Source organism: Panulirus ornatus, chromosome 12 (assembly GCF_036320965.1).
Source record: "Panulirus ornatus isolate Po-2019 chromosome 12, ASM3632096v1, whole genome shotgun sequence".
In the NCBI taxonomy this organism is placed as follows: domain Eukaryota; kingdom Metazoa; phylum Arthropoda; class Malacostraca; order Decapoda; family Palinuridae; genus Panulirus; species Panulirus ornatus.
Genome location: NC_092235.1, coordinates 52,049,888 through 52,075,717, shown reverse-complemented (window position 1 = coordinate 52,075,717; position 25,830 = coordinate 52,049,888). Strand labels below are relative to the sequence as shown.

The window sequence follows — 25,830 nt, the reverse complement described above, 5'->3', positions numbered from 1 at the left end:
TTTTTCAAAAATGTTGACGAGGTTCCAATTAGACTAAGAGGCGCGCGTTGATCACACTGCGAAAGAATTTCTTTTATTTTTGTTTTTGTTCGTATTCGAACCCGGCGCATTTTCATCACGTCAATTTAATTAAACGTTCCGTTCTTACATTTCTTTTCCTCCCAACACAGGAACTTTGATTAATCAATAGGAGTGATATATGATCCAATTAAATGGATATTCCTAGCCGTTTCAGCGTCCGACCCAGTCATACCCGGTCGCCATTGCTGCCGGCCAACACCGCGCCGTCGCTTTCGAACTCCAGCCATTTTTATGGTCGCACGTTCATATGAGAGATCAGACGCTGGGTGTGTGGGTGGCTGGGGGGGCACGGCAGGGGGGGGAAGGGCAGCAGCAGGAGGGAGGAGGACGAGGTGAGGGGTGTTGGAGGGTGGAATGCCGAGAGCCAGAGCAAGATAGGTGCTGTTGGAGGGGGTTAAGGGCACAGGAGAGAGGACTAACAGAATTATTTACAATGAAAAGGAAAAAGAGAGGATTAGGAAGTGGAATAATGAGGCTGTGATGTAGGACGTCTGAGATGGAGTAGCGACAGGAGAGGGTGTGTGTGTGTGCATTTGGTATGGGAGGGCTCCCTTCACAGCACACAGCTGGAGGAAGGGAGGGAGGCGTTGTGTTGGAGGGAGTAGGTATTTGAGAGGAAGAATTGATTGCTTGGATCAGTGGTGGAGAAGGGTTGAGGAGCAGAGTAGTTTGGTGTGATGGAGAGGAGATAACGTGGGATCAGGGAGATAAATGGGTTGATATGAGGGAAGCAGCACGGTAAAGGGAGAGCAGAAGGGGACGACCCAGGCTCCCGGTGCATGGTGAGGGAGGGCAGTGGTGGTCTGCTGGCAGTGGTGATGGTGAGTAACGACATAAAAGCGCTCTGTTACTGAGGTAGATGGTTACTACTGGATTCACTCAAGTCATATGAATCTTGAACACTTTCGCTGCTCCTGAAGTATATTTTCGTCGTATATATATATATATATATATATATATATATATATATATATATATATATATATATATATACTTTTGCTTCGTTCCTTTTTTCTGGAGGTCTCGTTACTTGCCGGAGATAAGGTGACAACTACCTACTTGAAGTACTCGCGTCAAAATGTGTCCAAAAATGATAATCAACTTGACCTCCGAGCACCAGGCTGTGTCGAGACTGGCTGGCTGAACAGTACTGGCAACAGTGGCCATGCAAGCGAGTGTTGACCGTGGGTGTATGGTGGTGAGTGGGGCGAGGGTGTAGGCAGGCCAGATGTATCCCTCGCTATTCAACAAAAGGAATCTAATACTTCAAGGGACACACACACACACACACACACACACACACACACACACACACACACCGGCCCTGTAAACTGCGTCCCATAATGCACCGTCCTTTTTCTCCCTATATCACACACCAACCCCACAGTGAAGCGTGAACATCCTCCGTGGAGCTAGAAAATAATTGTCAGTGTACCACTCTTTATTTAATTAAGAGTAACTAAGAGCTTAATTACACCATACGAGTTACACCTATTCCAAAATTTCCTCACTCGAAAGCCTCTCCAAGAGAGAATATCTGGCCTAAAAGTCCATAGACGGGCTCTAGTGCACACACGAGCCTTCAACTCACACAGAAGCACCATTCAAACTTTACTCATTAGTTGGTTTGGCACTCTCGCTATAAATGTGTATTACCTTCAAGTTTCCTTTCATTTCATTCATTTCACTTCCTTTTGAATACTGTGAAGGCTTTGTTAAGTGTGTTCTTTTTTTTTCTCAAATAGTAGAAGTCCACTTTTGGTTATTTGGTTTCTAAAAGATATATATAAAGTGTATGATATATATATATATATATATATATATATATATATATATATATATATATATATATATATATATATGTACGTAAGCATGTATAGACATGTGTATGTGGGTGGGTTGGACCATTCTTTCGTCTGTTTCCTTGCGCTACCTCGATAACGCAGGAGACAGCAACAAAGTATAATGAATATATATACATATATATATATATATATATATATATATATATATATATATATATATATATATATGTATAATGAATATATATATATATATATATATATATATATATATATATATATATATATATATATATATATATATTTTTTTTTTTTTTTCCTTGAGTACATGACGTGTGAGGGTCGTGCTTGAAGCTCTCATGATGGTAAGGTTGGGGTTATGCATTGTATGTGTGAGGTGCTCTGTGTAATGGATGAGGATGAGCAGTTTTGTCTTCTCACGTGAAGATATTTCATATTGACCTCACCCGCATCAGTAGCTCATCAAGTCGTCATCTACACTAGTACTTCACCAAGCCCACATCTACATCAACAGCACACCACGTTTTTCATCTACATCAGTAGCTGCTCACCAACTCCTCATCTACATAAGTAGCTGCTCACCAACTCCTCATATACATCAGTAGCTGCTCACCAACTCCTCATATACATCAATAGCTGCTCACCAACTTCTCATGTACATCAGTAGCTGCTCACCAACTCCTCACCTACATCGGTAGCTGCTCACCAACTTCTCATATACATCAGTAGCTGCTCACCAACTCCTCATATACATCAATAGCTGCTCACCAACTTCTCATGTACATCAGGTAGCTGCTCACCAACTCCTCACCTACATCAGTAGCTGCTCACCAACTTATCATATACATCAGTAGCTGCTCACCAACTCCTCATATACATCAGTAGCTCGTCATCAAGTCTTCTTCACCTCGTGAGCAGTCCTGGAGTGGGCATGGCCCTCGGCTGCCCCTCTTACTCCACTCCTCCCTCCCTATTTCTCACTTTTCCTCCCATACTTTCTACTCCCTTTTTCCACCACCCCCCCTTCCTCTCACTCTTCATCATCTCTACCCCCATCTCTACTGTCCCTCCCTGACTACCTCCCTCTTTCCATCTCTTACCCCACATGCTGCTCCTCTCCTCCGCCTCTCCCACCCTTCCCTTCCCTATTTCCAGCTGTAGTTTTTTCACGCAGGAAATAACTTGACATACGATCGTGTTTTGTCGTGTCACTAATTGGGAAAATATCACCGTCGCATCTTAATGTGAATTGCACTTCATACGACGCTCGTTTACTGCACTTAAATTATAATTATTTAACTTATCTTGTAAATAATTACTAACGATTTTTCTTTCTGTTCCGCACAGTGTTTATATTCTCCTTTTTCTCCTTCTTCTTCATCAGTTCGTCTCTCGCTGTAGTCCATTCTCCTTGCTGCGTATCTCATGACGTGTTCTCACTGCCTTCCCACTTCTCATCTTCTCTCGGTGTCTTTTGGATCTGTCGTCATTGGGTCTTGTCTGTTTGGTACCACTGTTACGCGTGCCACTCTCTCTCTCTCTCTCTCTCTCTCTCTCTCTCTCTCTCTCTCTCTCTCTCTCTCTCTCTCTCCTCTCCTCAGTGCCACTGCTTGTGGATTTCTCGGCTATAACCCTCGCTGTACGTGGTCATCGTCGTCTTCCCTCCCAGTGAGGGATTATGGTTAGAAGCAGATTCCCTCCCTGGCACATTAGCCATAATACCTTAACTGCTTGCTTCCATCGGGTCCGTGCTTGCAATAGATGTACATTTCAGTTTATTGTGATCCTCAAGACCATCTTCCCCCCCCCCACCCTCATCCCCCAAGCACCCCACCCTTGGCATTCTTCAAGCATCCCCGACTGACTATATCTAAGCAACGACAGGTCAGGGTTCTTGATTTTTGCCCCTTAATAGAGAGATTTTGTATTTGTATAATATTTTTGAACCTTCTGACCAAGGGTCACGTTGGCATGGGAGAAAGGGATGGCTGGAGAGGAGAGAGGAAGAGGAGAGAAGAGGAAACGAGAAAGGGTAGGACACTGGAGGTGGAGTCGTTGATACACGAGGTTTGCTACACAGTAGAACTCCGAAAGCTATATTGATGTTCCCGCAGTGGGAGGAGCAACTGTTACTTCATTTCGCCTATTACAGGTTGTGTAATTCATTCGTCTTGTCCTCCGTCCGTGTAACTGTGTGTGTGTGTGTGTGTGTGTGTGTGTGTGTGTGTGTGTGTGCCACCTGAGGCTGCTTTCTGGCCGATGCTCTACGTGCGGGAACTGTTATAAGGGAGTGATGGAAAGCGATGGTGCTCCGTCGGAGGGACTGCGGGGTGATCCGTCTCTGACGGCGAGTTACTTGCACGGTGGGCGGGGTGTAGCTGCTCACATGAGCTAATGGATATTAATCTCTTTCTCGTGACATACGAAGACCAGGTTGACAAACTGCATATTTACAAGCGGTAAACTACTTTTATATAGGCCAGCATCCTTTTTTTTTTTCATATGTCTTCTTTAATTTCCTTTTCTCTCTGATTCCCTCCCCATGCCTTTCATCCATTTACCCCCTCCCATCATCCACCCATCACACCTCTCTCTTCTTTCATCTCGCTCCCCCTGCCCTTCGTTCTCTCTTCCCCCGCTTAGTTCACTTCCATCCCTCCCACTTTCCATCCTTCCCCTTGTTTGTTTACCTCCCGAGGGTGGGCCAGCGGTTGTTGTTGGTTCCCGGGGGGGCCTGGGAGGTGGGCGGAGCCGGTGCGCGGGGACCTACCTGGCCTGTGACAAGTCCTCCTCCGCCCCACAGCCGCACTCCCCGCCACCCTTCCTCCTCTCCTCGACGTCGATCAGTCCTCCTTCCCTCCCTCCCTCACCTCGTTCGTTCTTCCCTCCCTCCCTCACCTCGTTCGTTCTTCCCTCCCTACCCCTCTTTCCTCCTTTATCAACGTGATGCCAGAGGATGATTTTGATTGCCTCTATCATCATTATTTGTCATATATCTTGTACTTCATTGCGATTTTTTTTTAGTTTAAGGGCTAGGGGGTTGGGGCTGAATGATGTTCACCTGGGAAGCTTATGATTAACACCAGGTGTATGGTGGTTGTGACTTCCTCCTCCTCCTCATCCTTCTCCTCCTCACAGTTCTTCCTCTCCTGCTTTCACGATCCTTCCTCGGTCTAGACTCCTCCTGTTCTGCGCTGCATCATAACCCTTCGCGTCCCTCTCACACATGACCCCCTGCCTTGTCAACCTCCTTCCCCCACATTTTCCTCCCTGTTTCTGACCCCACTGGATCTGTGACACCTTCGTGCCACCCTCTCTGGCCTAGTCATCACACCAAGGTTCGCACGGCTCCGCATCACTCTAAATAAGTCTGATATTTGCATATTCAAGGATTCAGGTCCGGAAGGCCCAGAAAAATGGCCTTGGTATTGCTATTTAGTCTGAATTTAGACCTCAAGGTTATAATTATTCAAAGGTCCACGAAAGAATTAATTTCTTGAAATTTATCCCATTTTCCTTTAAGGTAAGTTTTTATTTTACGTATCTGAGAGTTGATATTGTGACTTACTGGGTCTGAAATATTTCAAAATATAATTCTCAATATAGACGTTGCAGAAGCTGTAGGAAGCCAGTCATACGTCATCATTCATTACCCCCTCCCCCCTACTCGCCCTCTCCCCTCACGTCTCTTATCCACATTCTCGTTCTCACGCTCTTTACCGCCTCCGTAGTGCCCCCCCCCCCACGACCTCACCCCCTCCCCTGCCCTTTTCCATCGTGCCCCTCCCCCTCCCTCTCTCCCCCGATTGCCTTCCTTTCATACCCTCCCCTCCCCTCCCCCCTCCCCGCACACAACACAACTTCACCAAGGTGTCGCACAGGTGGACGGCGTTACCCCCGCTACCAACAACAACCCTCCTCCCTCGGGGTCTTTTGGTCATCTCCCCCGGCGACAGGTCAAAGTCCCGCGAAGCGTCCTCGAGTTGGGAGGTGGGAGGTGGGTGGGGGGCTTACATTTATCCCATCTTTTCGAAGATGCACTCGCCTGGGTTCTTTCCCAGGGGGTCCTAGCCATCCATGCGTGGCCACCTACAGCCTCCTGGGAACGCACGTTGGCCTGGTGTGTACAGCTGGGTAGATCCGACTAATGTTGCTGACCCGGATTTTGCATGATGCTTCCCTCCCTCTTGTCTGTCCATTTATGGTAAGAAGAGTCGCGGTTCGCGAGCGAATCGTCTCTCGATCTTCCAACTGGTACCTAATTGTGCTTCTCATACATGTATTCATACCATTTTGCATCTCTTCAAAAAATATCCCCATGTATCATTTACCATGTGTGTGTGTGTGTGTGTGTGTTACACCATTGATGGCAGCCCTATAACTGCCCCTTCTTATCTTGGCAGATTCTGTGTGGGCGACCGGTTTTACCTGTGTGACAACAAGATCCTGTGCGAGTACGACTACGAGGAGCGTATGGTGTTCGCCAGCATGTCGTATTCCTCAGACTCCCTGGCGCACATCAAGCGACAAGTTAGTGACCTCCAGGTAGCGTTCGTTCAACAGCGCACTGCCACCACCACCACCACTAGCACACCCCTGGCTGGCTCAATCCCGTCTGGCCAGGGATCTTCGTCTCTCTCTCTCTCTCTCTCTCTCTCTCTCTCTCTCTCTCTCTCTCTCTCTCTACCTTCTTAGCTTTCCTCTGTCATCTTCTGCAGTCTGTATTTACTGCTGTCTTCTTTCCACATTGCTTGTATATAAATTTCACAGATTATTTTTATCTACCACATTATTTCTCTCTCATTCTTAGTTTATCTGCATTTCTTTGTTTTCGTTGTGCCATTTTCCTCTGTATGGTTCTTGCTAACTGCTTGTTCTTTATTTTACCTCTTCATTGATTATCCATCATCTATGGTATATTACTTTCTGTTATGAATTTTTCTTCGTTATTTTTTTTTTACTAATTTGTCTTCTTGTTTCTCCTCTCCAAGGTACATTAACACACACGCTCTCTGTCGCTTGGGTTATATTTAACATATATGATTTAACCAACACATGTAGGATTAGCACCCTTGTCACCGTCACCATTTTGAATATTTTAAGTTATTTTTTTCTTCATTTTCATCATTTGTATCCTTATGTACATAATTATAGTCTCAGGACGTTTTCTTTATTTCAGAATTGGTAGGGATTCCTCTTATCTTTTTATTGATTTATTTACATTATCTGTGAGTGTGTGCATTAAACTGTTTTGGAGTTTAGTTGACTTGAAAATTGATGACTTTTTTTCATTTATTTTTTTCTTCCTCGTTTCCTTCGTAACATCTTTTAGGTCTCCTGTTCCCATTTTCTCTTATCACGCTTTTTTTTTCTGTAAAAGTTGTAGTAAGTTTTAGACCCACAGTTTTTAATAATTTTCTGCAGTTTCTTTTTTTTCTCTTTTTTCTATCATCTACTTTTAACCTCTCTTCTTCATCTCACAATTCTTGTCTGCACCATCATGTCCCCGCTTTCATTTCTTTCTTCCTTCCTCCTCCTTTTCCAGTGACTGTTTGGTTGGTAATGTAGACCTTTTTCGCCAGTTTAGCAAGCAGCAGTAGACGGGTGCCTCTCAATACTCCTACAACTCCACACTGGACCAGGAAAGACAAAAAGAGATTGACACCTTTTTTTTTTCCCCCTCCACACCTTTAGGTATTAGACTCTCTCTCTCTCTCTCTCTCTCTCTCTCTCTCTCTCTCTCTCTCTCTCTCTCTCTCTCTCTAAGTTGTGGAATTTGAGAATGAATTAAAAAAAAGAAAGAAAAGAGTCCAGAGGAGGAGAGAGTTGCAGGATGTTGTGAGGTCACTTGTCTGAGGTAAATAGTTGTGCTGCCGATCGAGAGCTCGGCGTTTGTGCTTCACTAACTCTTTCTTAGCAGTTGGCTACTTTGCACGGACAGGGACCCCAGACTTAGAGCGTACTCGGTTGGATCTTCCCAGTAATATATCTATGGGAAGATCGCATGTATACATGGCAAGATCGCATGTATACATGGGAAAATTGCATGTATACGGTGGTGCCAAAAGATTGGAGTCTTGTCTTTTATCTATTTTTTTTTTTTGCTTGCATGTGTTGGAGAATGATACTCGTATGTATAATCTTGTCAAATTTGGTAAACCATTTGCGATATATTTCGAGCGTAGGAGAAAGCATTTTAAAAAGGTAATCGATTAGAAAAGGTTTACTAGGGACTAATGTTTAATTGGCACCACTATATACGTAGCGAAAGATAAGGGCAACTTCCGTATTCCCGTTTTCATTATGAATCTTTGCTTTTGTCACTGTATATATATATATATATATATATATATATATATATATATATATATATATATATATATATTCCTCAACTTTTTTCTCTTGGTTCGTATCTCTGATTAACACTCGTGTGTTTCTGTGCGTTTTTTTCCCTTTCTCTCTCTCTCTCTGGCTCAGTAATGCTTCTACATTTATGTAATTGATTACATGAAAATCTTTAACAATCATACTTTTTATTTCTTTCTTGATTAAACCACTCCGTCGTTATCCTTCGACCGTGGGTCGGCGGTAATTAGGTCAGTTCATTGTGACCAAACCCGCCATCGTCAGGAAAATGACTCTCCTCTCTTCCCTCACCCAATGAACAACTTGGTCTTGTACACGTCGATCAGGCTTAACGTAAAGGAATCATCGCTGAGCACAACGATGCTCTCCCTCCTTCCTCTCACCATCACGCACTCCTGTCGTCGGCAATCCCTTTTGCGGTAGCTTTTTATCTTTGTATTACCTGTATTAGCCTCTGCGCGTGACATTATATATTGGGAAGGTTTTCTTAAATCGTGATTTAAAGTTCAGTCTTGCAATCACACATTTCGTTTATCTTTCATGTATCCGTCGTTAGTAAGACATCATGTGTCTATACGCCACACACACACACACTCACACTGCTCGTCGACTCGTTGTCTCGCTCGTTTTAATCTCTCGTTGCTTCTCTTTCTAAAAGTCAGTTTCTCAGTCCTTCCTGATAACGGGCCTTCATTTCGTTAAGCTTTTTGTTGACTGATTCCCCACCCCCTCACCTTTACATTTCGTTAACCAGTCTCCTCCCCCCTCCCTCTCGTTAACCAGTCCCCCTTTCGTTAACCAGTCCCCCTTTCGTTCCAGAACGGGACCACGAAAGTACCCTTGAAGGACATGCCTGAAATGCTTACGTCGTGATGGTGTAAGGTCAGTCAGGCTGCCGCTAACTGTTAACACCCTCCCTGGCTGCTGCTGCTAACTGTTAGTTAACCCCGTCCCTGGCTGTTGTTAACTGTTCACACCCTCCCTGGCTGCTGCTAACTGTTAACCCCGTCCCTGGCTGCTGCTCGTAACCCCCTCTCTGGCTGCTGCTAACTTATCACCCTCCTTGGCTGCTGCTGCTAACTGTTAACACCCTCCCTGGCTGCTTCCTACTGTTCACACCCTCCCTGGCTACCGCTGCTAACTGTTAACACCCTTCCTGGCTGCTTCCTACTGTTCACACCCTCCCTGGCTACCGCTGCTAACTGTTAACACCCTTCCTGGCTGCTGCTATTTGTTATCACCCTCTTTGGCTGTTGCTAACTTTTAACACCCTTCGTGGCTCCTGTTAACAATTAACACTCTCCCTGACTCCTGCTAACTGTTATCACCCTCCATGGTTACTACTAAATGTTAATAACTCCCTGGCTTCTGCCAACACCCTCCCTGACTCCTCCTGCCAACACCCTCCTTGGCTGCTCCTGCCTACACCCTCCTTGGCTGCTCCTGCCAACACCCTCCTTGGCTGCTCCTGCCAACACCCTCCTTGGCTGCTCCTGCCAACACCCTCCTTGGCTGCTCCTGCCAACACCCTCTTTGGCTGCTCCTGCCAACACCCTCCCTAGCTTCCACTAACTGTTAACTCCCTCATTGATTACTTCTAAGTGTTCAACACCATCCTTGCTTACTAACCTCTGACTTCTAACACCATCCTTGGCTGCCGCTAACTGTTAACACCATAACCCTAGCTGTTAACACCACCATTCATCACCTATACCACTTCACACTACCGTTCGTAGATCCCATTAAGTGATGGTCATCTATTACTGTTTTTCTCCTGCTGACGTCGGCTGTTAACAAAGTCCCCCGTCTTAGATTTTTCCTGATAGCTTCCCTCGCTCATGCTGACGGACATACTCGTCTGGCAGGCACAGACTGTCCAGCATCTTCTTGGTTAACGCTGTTACACTCCCCTTGGTAGACGCTGGACTGTTTTAACACTGTTCTGGGTTGCTGATGTCTGTGAACACTTCCCCCCCCAAGCCGTTGCCGACTTTCAGCACTCTCATCTGCCTGTGGGTAATTGTTAACACCTTCCGCGCTTGACGTCAGCTTAACCCCTAAGGCACGAATGAGTGTTGATAACACCTTCGGCTGACGCAGTGTGTTGCAGTAGGGTCAGAAATACGAGGACCAGACAACTATTGCTGAAGTACATGCTACATAAGGTGGATAAATGTCGAAGAACTAGGCTAGAGGATATGCTCCATATGGGCGGAGCAACGTCGAAAAAACTAGGCCATAGGTCAGGGAAAAATAAGTTAAGAGCAACGTTTAAAGAACTAGGCTAGAGGACATAATGCGGAAGAGCTTTTAACTTTGCAGGATTCAGAAAGTTATATCCCAAGATCCTTTGCCATTTGCTGTGAAACTTTTATGTTTTCAGTACCAACGCGAAAGGCCTGAACCTAAAGCAGAATAAACGAAGTGGTTACACGTTGTTAAAAAAAAGCCAGATATTGTAGCAATAACAAAAACCCTAAGAAACATTACAAATACTGATTTCGTAGCAAAATTAGCGGCACTAAAACAAACCCCTTATCACAACAGGTAAATAACATAAGGCAGGTGAAAGTGTCATGCTTTGTCATCTTGCCTTCGAAGTACGTGTGTGCATACCAGGTTACATGAAATCGTTGGATTTACGATATCCACCGTACATTACACTGATGAATAAGGCAAGCAAGATTATTCGTGCAGTGGTGTATACGCCCGCAAAATAATGAGCAGAAAATATTGATTTATAGGAAGAAATCAACTCTAAGTAGAACAAAGAGAAACAATAAGAGAATTTAATAACCTCAGCATCAGGTACTGGGATTTCGTAACAGGTAACACCCGAGGGAAAAAGACTAATTGACTGTTTGAAAAAAAAATGAGTAATGACCCAATACGAGGAAACAACGTTTTAGATCTGGTGCTTACCATGGAGAGCAACAAAGTTAGCATCATGACAAGTGAAAAATTAGGTGACAGTGACCACACTGTCATTCCATTTACTGTCAAGTTCTGTTCAAGGTAACACAAATTCTAGAATACTATACTTGGATAAAATGCGTCTGATATTAGTAATGTAACATGGACCAAAAATTATTAACCTTTACATCCTGCTGAAAAGATGTGGTGTAACTTTAAAAGTAAAACTCTCTCTCTCTCTCTCTCTCTCTCTCTCTCTCTCTCTCTCTCTCTCTCTCAAGAGAATTTTCTTGAAAATCGTAGTAAGAAAGATAGAGATATAGAAAAAAAATTATGAGATGTAAAGGAGACGAATACAAAAAGTTTAAAGTGAATGACGGTCCATGAAATCATAAAATATAAGAAGGTTTTAGATAAAGTAGGTTAGCGTTATGGTAAATGTTTGTTACGATGTGAATAGGAACGCTAAAAGATATCTTCAAATAATATGAGGAGTATGAAACATATCTAAGAAGTTATATCCTCATTAACTAACGATTATTTCAGAACCCCTTTCGCCCACAAAGGAGCCCACCTTATCCTACTCCTACATGGAACGCAGCCATGAATAGGAGCAGGCCCATATAAGGATAGGGGATTTTGAGGTTCCATGATAAATGATAATAATAACGGTAATGATGATGATAACAAGGATTCGAAAATACTTGTGATCTCGACTTTCTTAAAGCTTTCCACGAAGTACATCAAATATTCTTAAAAAAAAGAAATCAGAACCACTCGGCAGTGGAGATTCTCCATGGGCGTGGAGGCCGGACTGACTTGCCGACAGAAAACGAGTGTTATTAAACGAGGAAGCTTCCAGCTGGCTTAGCGTGATATTTGGGGTACTACAAAGCTTAGTACTAGGCCTCGTACATTTTATTAGAACGGTGAAGTGGAGACAGGAGACTCGCCAGCAAAGTCTTGGTTAATTCGTTGGCAACACTAAATTGAGATACGAAGCCCAAAAGAGGATAGACTGTGTAACGAGTCATAGAGCAGTTATATGATTCGGTGGAGTGGTTAGAGCGATGGCAAATGAACTGGAAGCAAAGTCATGCCATTTTGGAAATGCATAACACAAACAGAAAGACTGAACTAACAATCAGTGATGACTTGTATTGCCCACAGCATGGCTTACCCGCTTCCAATGAAACATACACAATGTTAGTTACAGTGATATAAACTCTCGTGCGAAAGACACAGTACCTAATTTTTACAACAGCCTACTCAGACCGCATATAAAATATGCTACTCTCTTTTGGTCACAAAACGCTTTTAGTGATGAAGAAAAACCAGAGCTAATACAGAGAGGAGCAACAAAACTAATGCCAACCACCTCACAGAAATAAACCGTAAACACAAACATTCGGATGTCGAAAGAATTTCTTTAAATTATAAGAGATCGTGTTTTCCATTCAACTTTTCCTGTAGAGGCTCCACGTCAGTATTCGTCCTATACTGTATGGATGTACCTTCGTGGCTGTCTAACCCCTCCATCTGCTATGTCAAAGGGAGTGGTGAGTGTGGAGCAGCCGTCTGCGTTATTTATCCTGTCACCATGCCGTTAACAGCACCCACCTTTTTCAAAAGATGCATACTTTCAGCGCCTTCCATGGCTGTCGTTGACTGTTAACAGCGCCTTCCACGGCTGATACCGACTGTTTGGCCTCACTTTTCCAGGATGACACAGACTACGTAACGACGCTTTTTGTGGTGGTCGCCAACTCGAAACCACATATTCCCCGACTGTGGCTGGCTGTTAAACCCCTCCTCCTCCTCCTCCTCCCTGTCTTCTTTTGAACATCTCAATCTCCACCTTCCGTCGTTGAATTAGTATTATCTATCTAGGTTGAAAGATATTTTCCCCTGCTTGATGTTAAGTGTGGTGTCGCAATTCTCCCCCCGTTCGCACCGGCATGTAGCGCTCATTTAACACGGTTTTCTTTGCCTGTCGTTAATGTAGCGCTTTCCTTTGCCGGCGTCAACACTTTTTTTTTGTCTTCTTCTTTTGGGCTGCTACCGTTGATTTAATATCTTCATTGGTTGTTCTGATTAGCGTGCCTGGATTCAAGTTGGCTTCAATCCGAGCAAGAGCAGGCGGATCGGGTCCCTCTGAACCTGAAGTTTAAGGGAATTTGTAGCATTTTATCCGGAGATCATTATTAGGGTCACAGTGACACCTCTCAGGTCGAAATTCACTCTTTTTTTTTCACGATCATCGAGACGCCATATTATTCTTGTCTGATATTGATTGGGGAACATACCACCCGTATGGTGTATCAAAAGTGTCTCATCGATCGCATACTTCAGCATATTCCCTTGAAAATCAATTACTGCCGATACTCGTAGCCTTCACTGACCTAAATAGAGGGATGACCATGAAACCTACATTGGAGGTAATTGAAAGAATTTTTCTCTAATTTGACGGTGAAAATCACAAATCTCACTCCGATCAACGCCACTGGACGCCGGGTTCTGATGACCTCCGTCCATTTCCAAGCCACGGGTATTTGACCGTTCTTCAGCACCGCTTCAACCTCCTCCTCCTCCTCCACCCTCCCATGTCCGGATGAAGTCGATGCCTTACGCTTCAGTATATTGGTACTTTCGTTAACTGACCTTAATAACGTTTACCAGTATTTCATTAGCGGCTGCTGTCAACAACAGTGTTGTGGCTGCCTTTTAAGAAGGTGTTATTGCCCTCCTTGTCAAGTTCCTTGACTGCCGCTTCATGCGCACAGTACTTCCCATTCACCCGTTAACTGTTAACATTACCTTTCCCTGTAACTGATGATTAACCAGCTATCCCCACAGTTAACGACATATTCTTGAACTGTTAGTACATTCCGTAGCTGCCAGTACCTGTCACAACCTTACAGGGTTGTAAGATGTAGGTACAAGAAATTTTCTTCTTCGACAAGTCCTCTTCCAACTGATTTGATCCTTATGAAAACCTTCAATCATATCTGGATGGTACTACGACTCTAGTCTGAGTTAAGGCATGTATATATGCAGATGGAATTATTTCGGATCATCATTCCAATGGGAGCCAAAAAGAAATGCGGCGTGGGATAAAAATGAAATACATTTAGTGCGAGGTTTAGTACTCTGGGTAGCTTCATTTTGTCAGTAATTGTTTGTAGTAAACACTAGTAAACACTGAAATGTTTAAAGAGAGGAACGCAGTATGTTTAGAGCGAGGAAAGCTACAGTTTTTTTTTTTCCATCGTTTCTAGTCTGGTTAGTCGTGTGTATATATATATATATATATATATATATATATATATATATATATATATATATATATATATATATATATTCTTAATACCTTCCACAGAGCATATATATATATATATATATATATATATATATATATATATATATATATATATATATATATATATATATATTTCAAAAACTATTAAGGACTAAATCATTTCTCTAAAAGCAGTCTGGAAAATGTTGGTCGACCGGGTATCGAATATAATATGAGGCTGGTTTGCTCATAATTACCCAAGGTTAACTGATAGATTCGTTTGACCAGATTTTCATTTCGTTGACCAGATTAAAAGTCATGATGACATGTAAGTTGGACACATACCAGTCGGTGGAACACATCGCTGTCATGCAGTCAGTCATGGACAGAAGGCCTCATCGAAGTGAGACCTTGAATAAAGAAGAAAATAGATGTAAGAAGAAAAGTCGAAAAAGTTTTTTTGAGGATGTGGAGAGCTGGATTTTGAGAAAACGGGATGTACTTCTTTGATTGAAAAGATTTCAGGAAGGTGATGTCGGAGCTTCACAGGGGAGGGATAGAGAAGATGTCACCCAGACCCATTCCCTTCAAGTCCCAATAACCATGAAGTAAACGTGTGAGGAGACAGTAGAGTACTGTGTTGCCGTAGATACTGGAGGAGGCACAGTAGAAGTCACCTTCCTGAAACATAAAAAAAAGTTCTCTCTCTCTCTCTCCCTCTCTCTCTCTCTCTCTCTCTCTCTCTCTCTCTCTCTCTCTCTCTCCTTTAGATATCGATCGACTTTCTACTCCCGAGAACTGGCTGCTCGCGTGCCTCCGTCACTGCAAGCTACCGGTGTGCCCCCTCCCACCCTCTCAAAAATCTCGGAGCAGTGTGCCGTATTGCTGAAAAGTAATCTACAAGGAAGGCCATGTTTGAGAGGCGTCGATACGCCACGTTAAGATATCTTGGGGCAAGCCGCTGCGTCATAGCATTGAGTGCTCTTAGGCTGGGGTGTTGGCGACTCGAGGGAGGTAGGGGCCCGTTGTTATAGTTTCCCTACACTGCTGAGCTCGGAGGAGAACAGCTTTCCCTGCGTGTTTCCTCCTACCGTCAACAGCCTGCTGCCCTTTTAGAAAAGATAAGTTTCCTGTCTTCAAAAAAAAAAAAATTCCGGATTTTTCTTCCCCTTTATTTCTCATTTGTACTCATATATGTGTATATATATATATATATATATATATATATATATATATATATATATATATATATATATATATTCTATTCGGTGTAGGATCATTGTGAATACATGTCCGTGATTAGAACCTTAAAATAGAGAGAGAGAGAGAGAGAGAGAGAGAGAGAGAGAGAGAGAGAGAGAGAGAGACTTGACACAACTCTGGTGCTCAGTCGTAATGTGCTACATCATTCACATTTGCACACATCCATGACACGAACGCACCTACACCGCTACAACATGCATGGACACAAGCACCGCTATAATGTCATGCACGCACACACAACTACCGCATGCATGGATACAAGCGGCCGTATCCTGCATGCACACATGCAGCCAAAACATGCACGCATACAGACCTATAACTTGCATCTATATATGTCGTTATACACACACACACACACACACACACACACACACACGTAAATAGCTTATGCATTCCCAGATCGCACACCCATTGTATATACATATATATATATATATATATATATATATATATATATATATATATATATATATATATATATATATATATATACACACACACACACACACATCGCTTGCTCTCTCTTCGCACCCTATCAGGTTGTAGAGGCTCCTTTTGCTGAATTGAACTTCATTAATTTAATTGAGTAGACTCCTGCCCACTACGCTCCAATTAGGGATCAACGCTCCTCACCTTGTTCCACTAATGTTTACCTTTTATTGGACAAGTACAAGGCTCTTCATGCTGGACATGGCGGCAATATTGCTAACTACCGCTCTCCCTCCCTTCCAGTCTTTGACACGCCGAGCCAAAATGACCCAAACGCACAGTTCTGTCATCCCTTTCACCCCCTCGTCTGCCTATCGTCTCTCTCTCTCTCTCTCTCTCTCTCTCTCTCTCTCTCTCTCTCTCTCTCTCTCTCTCTCAAGGGTACAACAAGATTGGCAACACGCCTAAGAAACGCGCCTTATCAGGACATTAGTACAAATAGAAAAGATTCTCTATACAGAGGCGAAGTTTCCGGTGATAAAACTTACGTAAGATAGCCCAAAGATTTGATAGCGTTAGTGTAGATATACGATTTGTAGTCCTGTACTCAGGGATAATCCTGATAACCAAAGACAACGGACGAAAGATAACGAGAAATACATAGTTTTCACGACACTTTAGGAAATGCTTCATGACTAATACGATTTTTAAGTACAAAAACGAGCAAAATCCCGGTTGTATGGTCATTATCAAAGCATTAAGATTCCTTCAGGAAGAGAATAGACTATATGATTTCTAGTTGGTACAAGTTACCATTGACTAGATGGAAACCATTCTACGTCCCCCATGTTCTTTCAGCAGGAAACCACCACCACCACGAACCACCTGGTGGGCCAGGTTGGTCTTTGGTCAGGTTTTCTCTATGTTCTCCTTTCTCCTCTCTCTACACACTCACTCTCACTCTCTCTACTCTCTCTCTCTCTCTCTCTCTCTCTCTCTCTCTCTCTCTCTCGATGGTCTGTCCTTACTCTCATCACTAACCTTTTCTTTAGGTGTCTTATTCTTTTACTCCCTTATCTCATCATTGCTGTCTTATCCCTGCTCTCTCTCTCTCTCTCTCTCTCTCTCTCTCTCTCTCTCTCTCTCTCTCTCTCTCTCTCTCTCTCCGTTTTTGTCCTATATCAGGACTAAACAATAGACAACAGATCCTATGAAGAAAGATGCAAGTTACCCGTAGGTTTTGCATAATTACAGTAATCAACTTCCCTGAATTTTCCCATTTTTTAATTTTTGATTTACAAAAATTACTGTAGTTTCTAAATTTTCAGCCAAGTTACTAATGAAGAAAAATGGGTTTGTGGTTTTGTGCCCTCAAAGTTTCCTGCTTCCGAAAATTTATTTCAAGCTTATTTTTTAAATATATCGTTGTGGGTCACTTTTTAATGAAAAATTATTCTGGGTTTTGTAGCAAACTCAGGCAGCTTCTTCTGTATGGTTTTCATGATAAATTTCAACCTTCGTCAAGCTTAGTCTACTAATGATTTCATCTGTCCAGTTTTAAGAAAGCAATCGGACTGCGGTTTTGCAGATTTTGAAGTGAATTTGGGACAGCTGGAACACATCCATGTGTACATTTCCTTCCCTCATGGCGGTTATAATGTTTGTACCAGCGACCACAGAGAAGGTTGTGTAGAATTGACCCTAACTGAAAAGGAGGTTTGAATGACCGTTTTCTTAGAGACTGTCCATGAAGGAGAGAGTTTACTACAGCCTCTCTACCTTTTTTTTCTTCTGTGCTGGAAAACTGTAGCAGGTGCCAGAGGGAACACTTACTTCAACATGCATCAGGAATGAAACAAAAGGCGACACTACGTATCCCATCTTGAGTGGGAGAAGAACATTTCAATACTTAGGCTGTTGCAAATTCATCATGGCAGAGCAGATTGCCATGTATATTTCAAGGGCGCTTCCCTTGAAGACATGAGAATAATGATACCCACGGACTGAATGTTAAAATGACAGAACTAGGCTGTGTGGTGATGTGGATAACATACAGGATAATAATTTCACGGGAGTTTCCACTTGAATGACCGTTCCGTTTAACCAAGATATTTTTGAATACTGTGCATTATATATATATATATATATATATATATATATATATATATATATATATATATATATATATTTGTGTGTGTGTGTGTGTTTCTATGAGCGTTTTGATTACATAAGCAAAGTAAACAAGTGTCTTAAGTAATGAAAAAAGTTTATGAATAGTTACAAACAGTAAAAGGATGAAAGGAAATTAGCGTCATGTCAGCTACAAAGGAAGATAAGCAGTTTATAAAATATTTGAAAACTGAACAAAATAGCATTGATGAAAGTAAGAAAAATGTGACTATGACGAAATACTATGAGGATCACCAAACGGAGCGCTGAAGCTGAAATTACTTCAAACAAATTTGATTATAAAAATTCTAATGACATACAATATTGAATAGAGTAGTATAATTAGTAGTATAAGAATAGTCGTGTAATCTAGTTGTTCGATGATGGCATCAGTAGACCATCAGCCTAAAATTATAGCAACTAAGTATTGCTTTTTTTTAAGATATGATGATAATATAACCTTAATGTTGAAAGGAATCTAAAAGAATTGGCGTATGATTTTCCCATCTCGCATCTCATCTCTGTGATTTTGCTCATTTCATATTTCTCCTTCCACCATTAATCTCGCCCTATCCTATCGCTCGGTCACTCCCTTTCTTTCATATTGCATCTTTAAACTTCATTCTAATTAGTCTCATATGCCCATCCCATCTCACTGTAATCAACTATTTTTTCTAACTTCTGTTGCATCCCACTTCAGAAATCTTTAACTTCTCTTTCTCACTTGTTCCTTCATAGCCTTCCTTGGGAGAAATGATTTCGACGTGATACATGAGATGTAAGATGAGGTAGATAGAATGAGGATCGACGAGAGAGAGAGAGAGAGAGAGAAAGATACCTCTGCGAGTAGATTCATAGTAGTGAGAAAAAGAAAGATAGCGAGGAGTATGAGAAGAGACAGTGGCAAGGTGAGACAGTTGCTGTATAGTTGAGGGAGAAACACGAGAGAAATTAAATGACAGAAGTGTGGAGAAAGATGAGATGGAAGATGAGGTACGTGATAAAAGGGGAATATATATATATATATATATATATATATATATATATATATATATATATATATATATATATATATATATACGAGATGCGAGGAAAGATAGCAGATATTGGAGCAGACACCCAAGGGGAGATATATATATATATATATATATATATATATATATATATATATACACACACACACACACACACGAGAAAGGAGAGAAGACATGAAAGATGAGATGAATAGATGGGGATGAGAGACGTGACGAAGGATCAGACGAAAGAAATACCATGAGAAAGAAATGAGGAGAGATGGGGATGAATGATACCAGAGAGCAAATTTGCCTATGAGAGATGCGAGATCAAAGAGAAGAGAGTCAGAGCAATAAGGAGAGACGGGAGAACATCAGCATCAGTGTGATGATCTCGCAAAATTCTCCATACCCGAATCCCCAAGTCACTAATATTGGGACAGGGTTATCAGACTGACTGACCCCTCAAGATGCCCCCAGTGTCATCTGGAATACTCAGAATCGCGTCTGCTTGTGCGTCTTTTTCTTAACGCGGTCTCGATGCCGACCTTTCCTTCTGGTGTAGTATTCTTGGCTGAAGTATCGGCCTCCTCATCAAGCACTGTTTCAGCACAAGGTGGAGTCCGGGTAAATTTCCCTTGGTTGACATTATAAGTATTACTTGTCTTGTCTCCTTGTACTCCACGACGGAAGAAACGGTGAGAGAGAGAGAGAGAGAGAGAGAGAGAGAGAGAGAGAGAGAGAGAGAGAGAGAGAGAGAGAGAGTTTTATCCTCTCCCCAAACTCGGTTTCAAATGGTCTTGCTGAGTTTTACTTAACATCGACAGAAGAGGTTACACTTCTCTCCCCCATGTCTCCCCGTATCTTAGCGGACTCCTTACACAGCTATTCCAGTGTGGAAGAAATCTTCAGTAATTTTCATCCCTTCCAAGCGGAGACTTGGAGCCATGGCGTTTGGATCCTACTTTATGTAGAGTATGATGGGCGGCTTGTCTTACTGCTGGGAGCTAAGCTCAGGACGTCTTACGTCTTAAAGATTCTGTCCAGAAGTGATAATGTAAATCTGAATTATGGTTTATTTACATTAAAGTGACAAGAATTTTTGTTATTAATCAACTTCCATAAGGCATTAATGTTTTTTTGTGTGTAGGTTTTTTTTAAAAAGATTATTTAGACGTACAAATTGTGACGATTAATCATTTGCTTCCGTGATCCGTTTTGTTTTGCCACCGCTGACGTTGCTCCTCCGGATTCCTAGAAAGCTCCCTCTCCTCTTCATTGCTCGTAATGCATGTGCTTTAGCCATTCACTTTCCTCACTACATAGCAGGTGCTTGTAAAATCCTGAAGTGTTAGGACGCGAGAACTGGGTAGGACCATTGCATGCCAAAAGACAGACTGGAATGCCAATGGTTGTTCAGCATGTCTAATATATTTCTTGATTATTTACAAATTAGGAATTTCATGTTATTTGGACTTGAGGTGAAAGCTGCTACTGGCCAATGTGTTCATGTGAATATGTTTCCTTCACATGAATAAGGAAGAACGGGACGTTTCAGAACTGCTTTGGCATCCTGTCTTAACGAACGTATTTATCTTGCCACACTATAAACCTTCATCATAGTTTACCAAAGCCAGGTACCCAAAGATCATAGACTTAACTGTTGTTTTCCGACCTTAATGGCCCTTATCTCATTTGATCCTCTTTCCCCTTCCCACATAGTGTGTAGAAAGCATGCAAGTGTTTGTTTCCGTACTACATCCATCCTTGTTACCACCGTACCTCCTTAACCTTGTGTCTTCTGTTTCCCCAGCAGCCCCCGGAAGAATCTGGCTTGGCTCAACGTGGCGGCGCCCCTACTCACGGCCCGAGTCTGCCCCAGCAGGCTGGCCAGCAGCACCAGATGGGGATGAACGGTATGAGTCTTGGTAGCGGCGTGGGCAACGGTCCGGGCACCTCGGGCATGCTTCTGCCTACGCCCCTGGGGGACCGAGGCGGCTTAGGGGATCACCACATGGGGGGCGGCGACGGGGCTCTCAAGGCGCCTGCCGCCCCTACGCAGCCTAACAGCTCCAACCAGGCGGTGGCTGACGACGCTTCCAGTGGCTACGGCAGTCCCGACTCTCTCACCATGGAGGACCGATGAGACGCGGCCGGGAGGGGGCGGAAACGGCGGCGGACATGACCATCACAGCCTCCATCGCAGCTACCGCAGGCACCGTCGCAGGTACAACAGCAGCTATCGCAACTGCCGCACACGTCGTCATCGCTGGCACCGCACTTCCCATTCCAGATGCCACAACTGCTGCCAACTCACACCTCTCAGCTGCCGTCGGCAGTGCCACAGTTACCACCGATGCATCACCCACAACGAAGGCCGCAACCACCACTGCCGCACGCGCAGCACTCTCAAGTCTCAGAGATGTTCCGGGATGCGGCAGGACAATCACAACCCCAGTGGCGGCCTCCATTTTGATCAGTAGCAACCGCGGGCCACAGCCATTTAGTGTGGGTCGACCACGAATACCGCAATGGCCCTCTCCACGCCGCAGCAGCCCCCAGTGAATGATGTAAGACAACCCACCGCCGATGAAAACCTGTCTGCCCGCGCCCGCAAGGTAACTAGGCGAACGGCAGCCACAACGCCGCCCAGCTGAGCAACTGCTGGTACGGGAGACTTTCACCCGGTGCTTGTGTGACGGCCCAATCGATGGCGTTCCCTGTGCGCTGATGGTATCATATAGTTCTGACAGCTCCTGGACAGACGGTAACGGTAGCGATGGAGGTACGCGATGAGTCGCGACTCCTCCCGCGAGTAGCCCCCTCCCCAGGTCACTCAGCTGCCCCGACAACAACTGAACCCCAACAACCAACCGTTCTCATCAAGTCTACATTGCAAACAGTAGCGGAACGCGTCTCGCCCGCTGAGGACCCAATGCGTTTCTACGACGTTTGATTCTCGCATACAGGAGCAACAACTGATTAAATAATCCTTTTTTTTAAAGGCTCTGTTATGTGATATGTAAAGCATTATTATAATGAGTGGTGGAAGCCTCAAAGAAACATTAGATATTATTTGTAAATATAATTTTAAGGTTCTTGTGTGAGATTACAGACTCCCCTTTTCCGTGAGAGTGTTCGAAGTAGAAAGGGGGGAAAAATATCTTCAGTTGCATGTACAGTGACGGGAGACTCTTCCTATCTTGGTGTGCCATAAAGACCTACTTTTTAGCAGTTACTTAGTTTTTTCGTCCCTACGAGCCTACGGGGTTGATGACTCTAACAGCCTCGGAGAACCAGACACGATGCGCTAGTCAAGTTAGGGAGAAGAACACAAAAGAAAAAGAAAGTGAAAGAGAAAATAAGATAAAATTGTCACACCAGAAGTGCTCATATGAATATTTTTTTTTATGTGTGTGTGTGTGTGTGTGTGTGTGTGTGCGCGCGCGTGTGAGTGTGTGTGTGTCGTCAAAGAACTAAAGAAGTGTTAACACTGACCTGTTGTTTGTGTGTGTGACGGCTCAAGTGTATTAACCTCGTCACTCGAACAGAAACGTGCTTGGAAAATGCTTGTTTGTGTTCTCCCATACGTAACCAGAATAGTTCCGTAACAAAACTTAAAAAAAGACTATACAAGAGCAAGTAGCGCCGGACAGGTTGACTGTATATAATGTGCACAATTGCTTTCACCAACCTGATCTGGCTTCCCATTTTCTATACACACCTAGTCGCAGCTCACACTAATTTGCACTGTATTTCAGCGTAACTTTTTAAGAAAAAAAAAAGAAGAATAAAAAGCACTTGCTCCCGGCCCTCTTGTCTGCAAGCTCTCGAGATAGGCAGCCAGGATTCAAAGCCTAAATCTGGACGCTGTCAAAGAGGACGCTGTGTCCCTGGCAGTAAGCTTCAAATATTCAAGACTGAAAGATTGCCAGCGGAACACGGCCGCCGTGTTCTGTTTTACTCGCGAGGAAAGGGGTGGGCGGGAGGGAGGGCGGAAGAAGGGGAGGGGTTTAAGGTAAAGGATGGGGAGGGATGTCAAGGTAGTGTGGGTGGGAAAGGGGAGAGCGGCCGCCTTACATTTTCATCACATTGTTGGTCGAGTCTTTACCATCATGACTGGCAGCGAGGCCCAAGAGAGGCTTGCAGGCTGGCGGGGCCGGCGGGCGGCGCTGCTGCTGGTATAAGGGGCGGCCGACCCCTCTCTCGAAAATTATGCTGATGTACAGTAATGTGATCCCTGCCGACGGGCGCATACAAAATACGTGAGAGAATGAGAGTGAGTGACGTGAGACATTATTCCATAAGAACAAAATATATATAAAAAAAAAAATGGAAATAAGTAAAGTCATCCCTGTAATTTATTTTTTTTTTGAGAGAGAGAAAGAAAATGGGTTATTTCATCAGTTCCTTCAACTCTCTCATCCAATGTGATGGAATAATGGCGATTGATGGTGTGTGAGCGATATCGTTATGGCTGTTTTCTCACATTCTTGTTGTTCATTTACTGTATGTACAAAGTTTAAATGTTATCATCAAGGACATTAAATGATTATAATGATTATCATAACTGTTTCCATAATTATGTTTCATTCTATTTAGTTCTAATCATTACCAAACACAGTCTTGTAATAATATCCTTCTCAAGAAATTTTCCTTTTTTTTTTTTTTAGTTCTGTCATGGTGTAATTCTCTTGATGTTACCTATGGCTAGTATGGGCGTCAGGTTGCGAGCAGCTGGTGTGTGAAACAGCGGCGGGGTCCCGCCGGGAGTGGTGCACCGAAAAGCATAAAATAGAAAAATTTTAACCTCATATCAGACCCCTCCCCCCCCTCCATCTCCCACACACACACACACACACACACACCCACACCCAAAAAAAGAAAATTGTCTCCGTTATCCCACCACAGAACATGTCAACCCCGTGTTTGTGAACGTCCGACAGCAGGATCCTAGAGCGGTGCAGCTGTGCGCGCACGCGCAGCAACAACCGTAGTTACGTTACCACACCACCGACTATAGAGTATCCTAGCCTAGTCTACCGGCGGGCACGATCCCCGTGCGTTTCCCAATGCTGTTTCAAGCGCGTCTGCCCCAACTCCTCTCCCACCCAGAACACGCCTGTCGCATGACGGGGTCTGCGTTAGCTCAATCACTCGACTGATATGTTTGACATAGTGTATGGGCTATTCAGTCCAGTTTAGAAAGTACATTTCACTTCACCGGAGAGGGTTAAAGGTCTTAATTTATTCATTTCTTTTTTTTTTTCATCTGAACGGTGGTGATTTTTGCTTTTTAGGGAAGGCATGGTGAGCCGTGGATAGCACAGATGACGACATTTTCGTGGCTGGACATCTGGGGAAAAAATGGTTTTTAATTTCCCCTCGAAGTGGATCAGAGACGATAATGGGGGTTTAGGAATGGCATGAAAGAAAAATAAAAATAGTTTCAAATGCACCGGCTTGTTCCGTTTAACAGAAAGTAAATGCCAGACGTGAAACCGATATATATATATATATATATATATATATATATATATATATATATATATATATATTTTTTTTTTTTTTTCGGTCCGTGCCCAACCCGTTAAGATGAAAGTAATCGGCATGAATCCACATTTTGTTCATACCCCCTCCTCCCCCCTCCCCCGTGCACTGTGAGCAACTTCAACCATGGTACAACTCTTATGGATATTCGCGACAACAGTTATAAATATCATGCGATATTATCTGAACTTGTCATCCTCAAGTATACGCTGATTATCATTTCACACAGTGGTCCGTGCGCGTCATCATGGGCAGCGAATCTGGAGATCCCGGCCTCGACACCCTACGCTGTGCAGGTGGCCAAAACACAGCCTCTCTCTCTCTTCCTCTCTCTCGCCGTAGAGAGAGAATGTAGTTCCCCCATCTTGTGGCTCGGGGTATGGATGGCGGTGGTGTCCTTTCGTTGACCATGCGACACGCACGATCTTCTGTTCATATTTATTGAGAATGTATGTAGTGATGTTCACCGCTAAGATATAAGTCAAGCGAACACAAGTTTTAAAACAGATAGAAAATGGTTCCACAACGCAAGATGAACTGGGTACAGCTGCCTTACGACAGCCTAGATCATTTCGATTTTAGATAACAAAAGGAAAAGATAAGACTGTGGCTTATCACTGGCTTGTACCTTGTTCATGTGGCATAGCATTGGCTTGTACCTTGGCGCGACAGATATTCACTCCCCCACCCCAAACCAACCCCCTCATATCTTTGTTAAACTATACATGTGCTCAACGACCTAACACTCGATTCTTAGCGTTTGCCTGTTTTATATACAGTGAATAATGATATTTTGATAAGACTAAATGAGGAAAAGAAAATGGTTACGCCCATCGCCCCCCCCAGACGCAAGTCTGACTCAAGGAAATTACAATTATGTCTTTTCAGTTCACGTAATTCGAAAACGAATTTTCCACAAAAAAAA

At 43.5% G+C, this 25,830-nt stretch overlaps 1 protein-coding gene across 4 annotated transcripts in view; it reads left to right on the top strand.

Annotated features, from left to right (window-relative positions):
• LOC139752058 (uncharacterized) overlaps positions 1 to 22,704 on the top strand; it is a 385,663-nt gene extending 362,959 nt beyond the window's left edge. For 2 of the 4 annotated variants that reach the window (XM_071667892.1, XM_071667894.1), the window contains 2 exons: positions 6,308 to 6,449; positions 21,169 to 22,704. In XM_071667892.1, the coding sequence (XP_071523993.1) occupies positions 6,308 to 6,449; positions 21,169 to 21,501 (475 nt within the window). In that variant the 3' untranslated portion in view covers positions 21,502 to 22,704. The remainder of the gene's footprint in view (positions 1 to 6,307; positions 6,450 to 21,168) is intronic. The other 2 variants (XM_071667896.1, XM_071667895.1) reach the window with 2 other exon arrangements.
• The last annotated feature ends 3,126 nt before the right edge of the window (positions 22,705 to 25,830 follow it).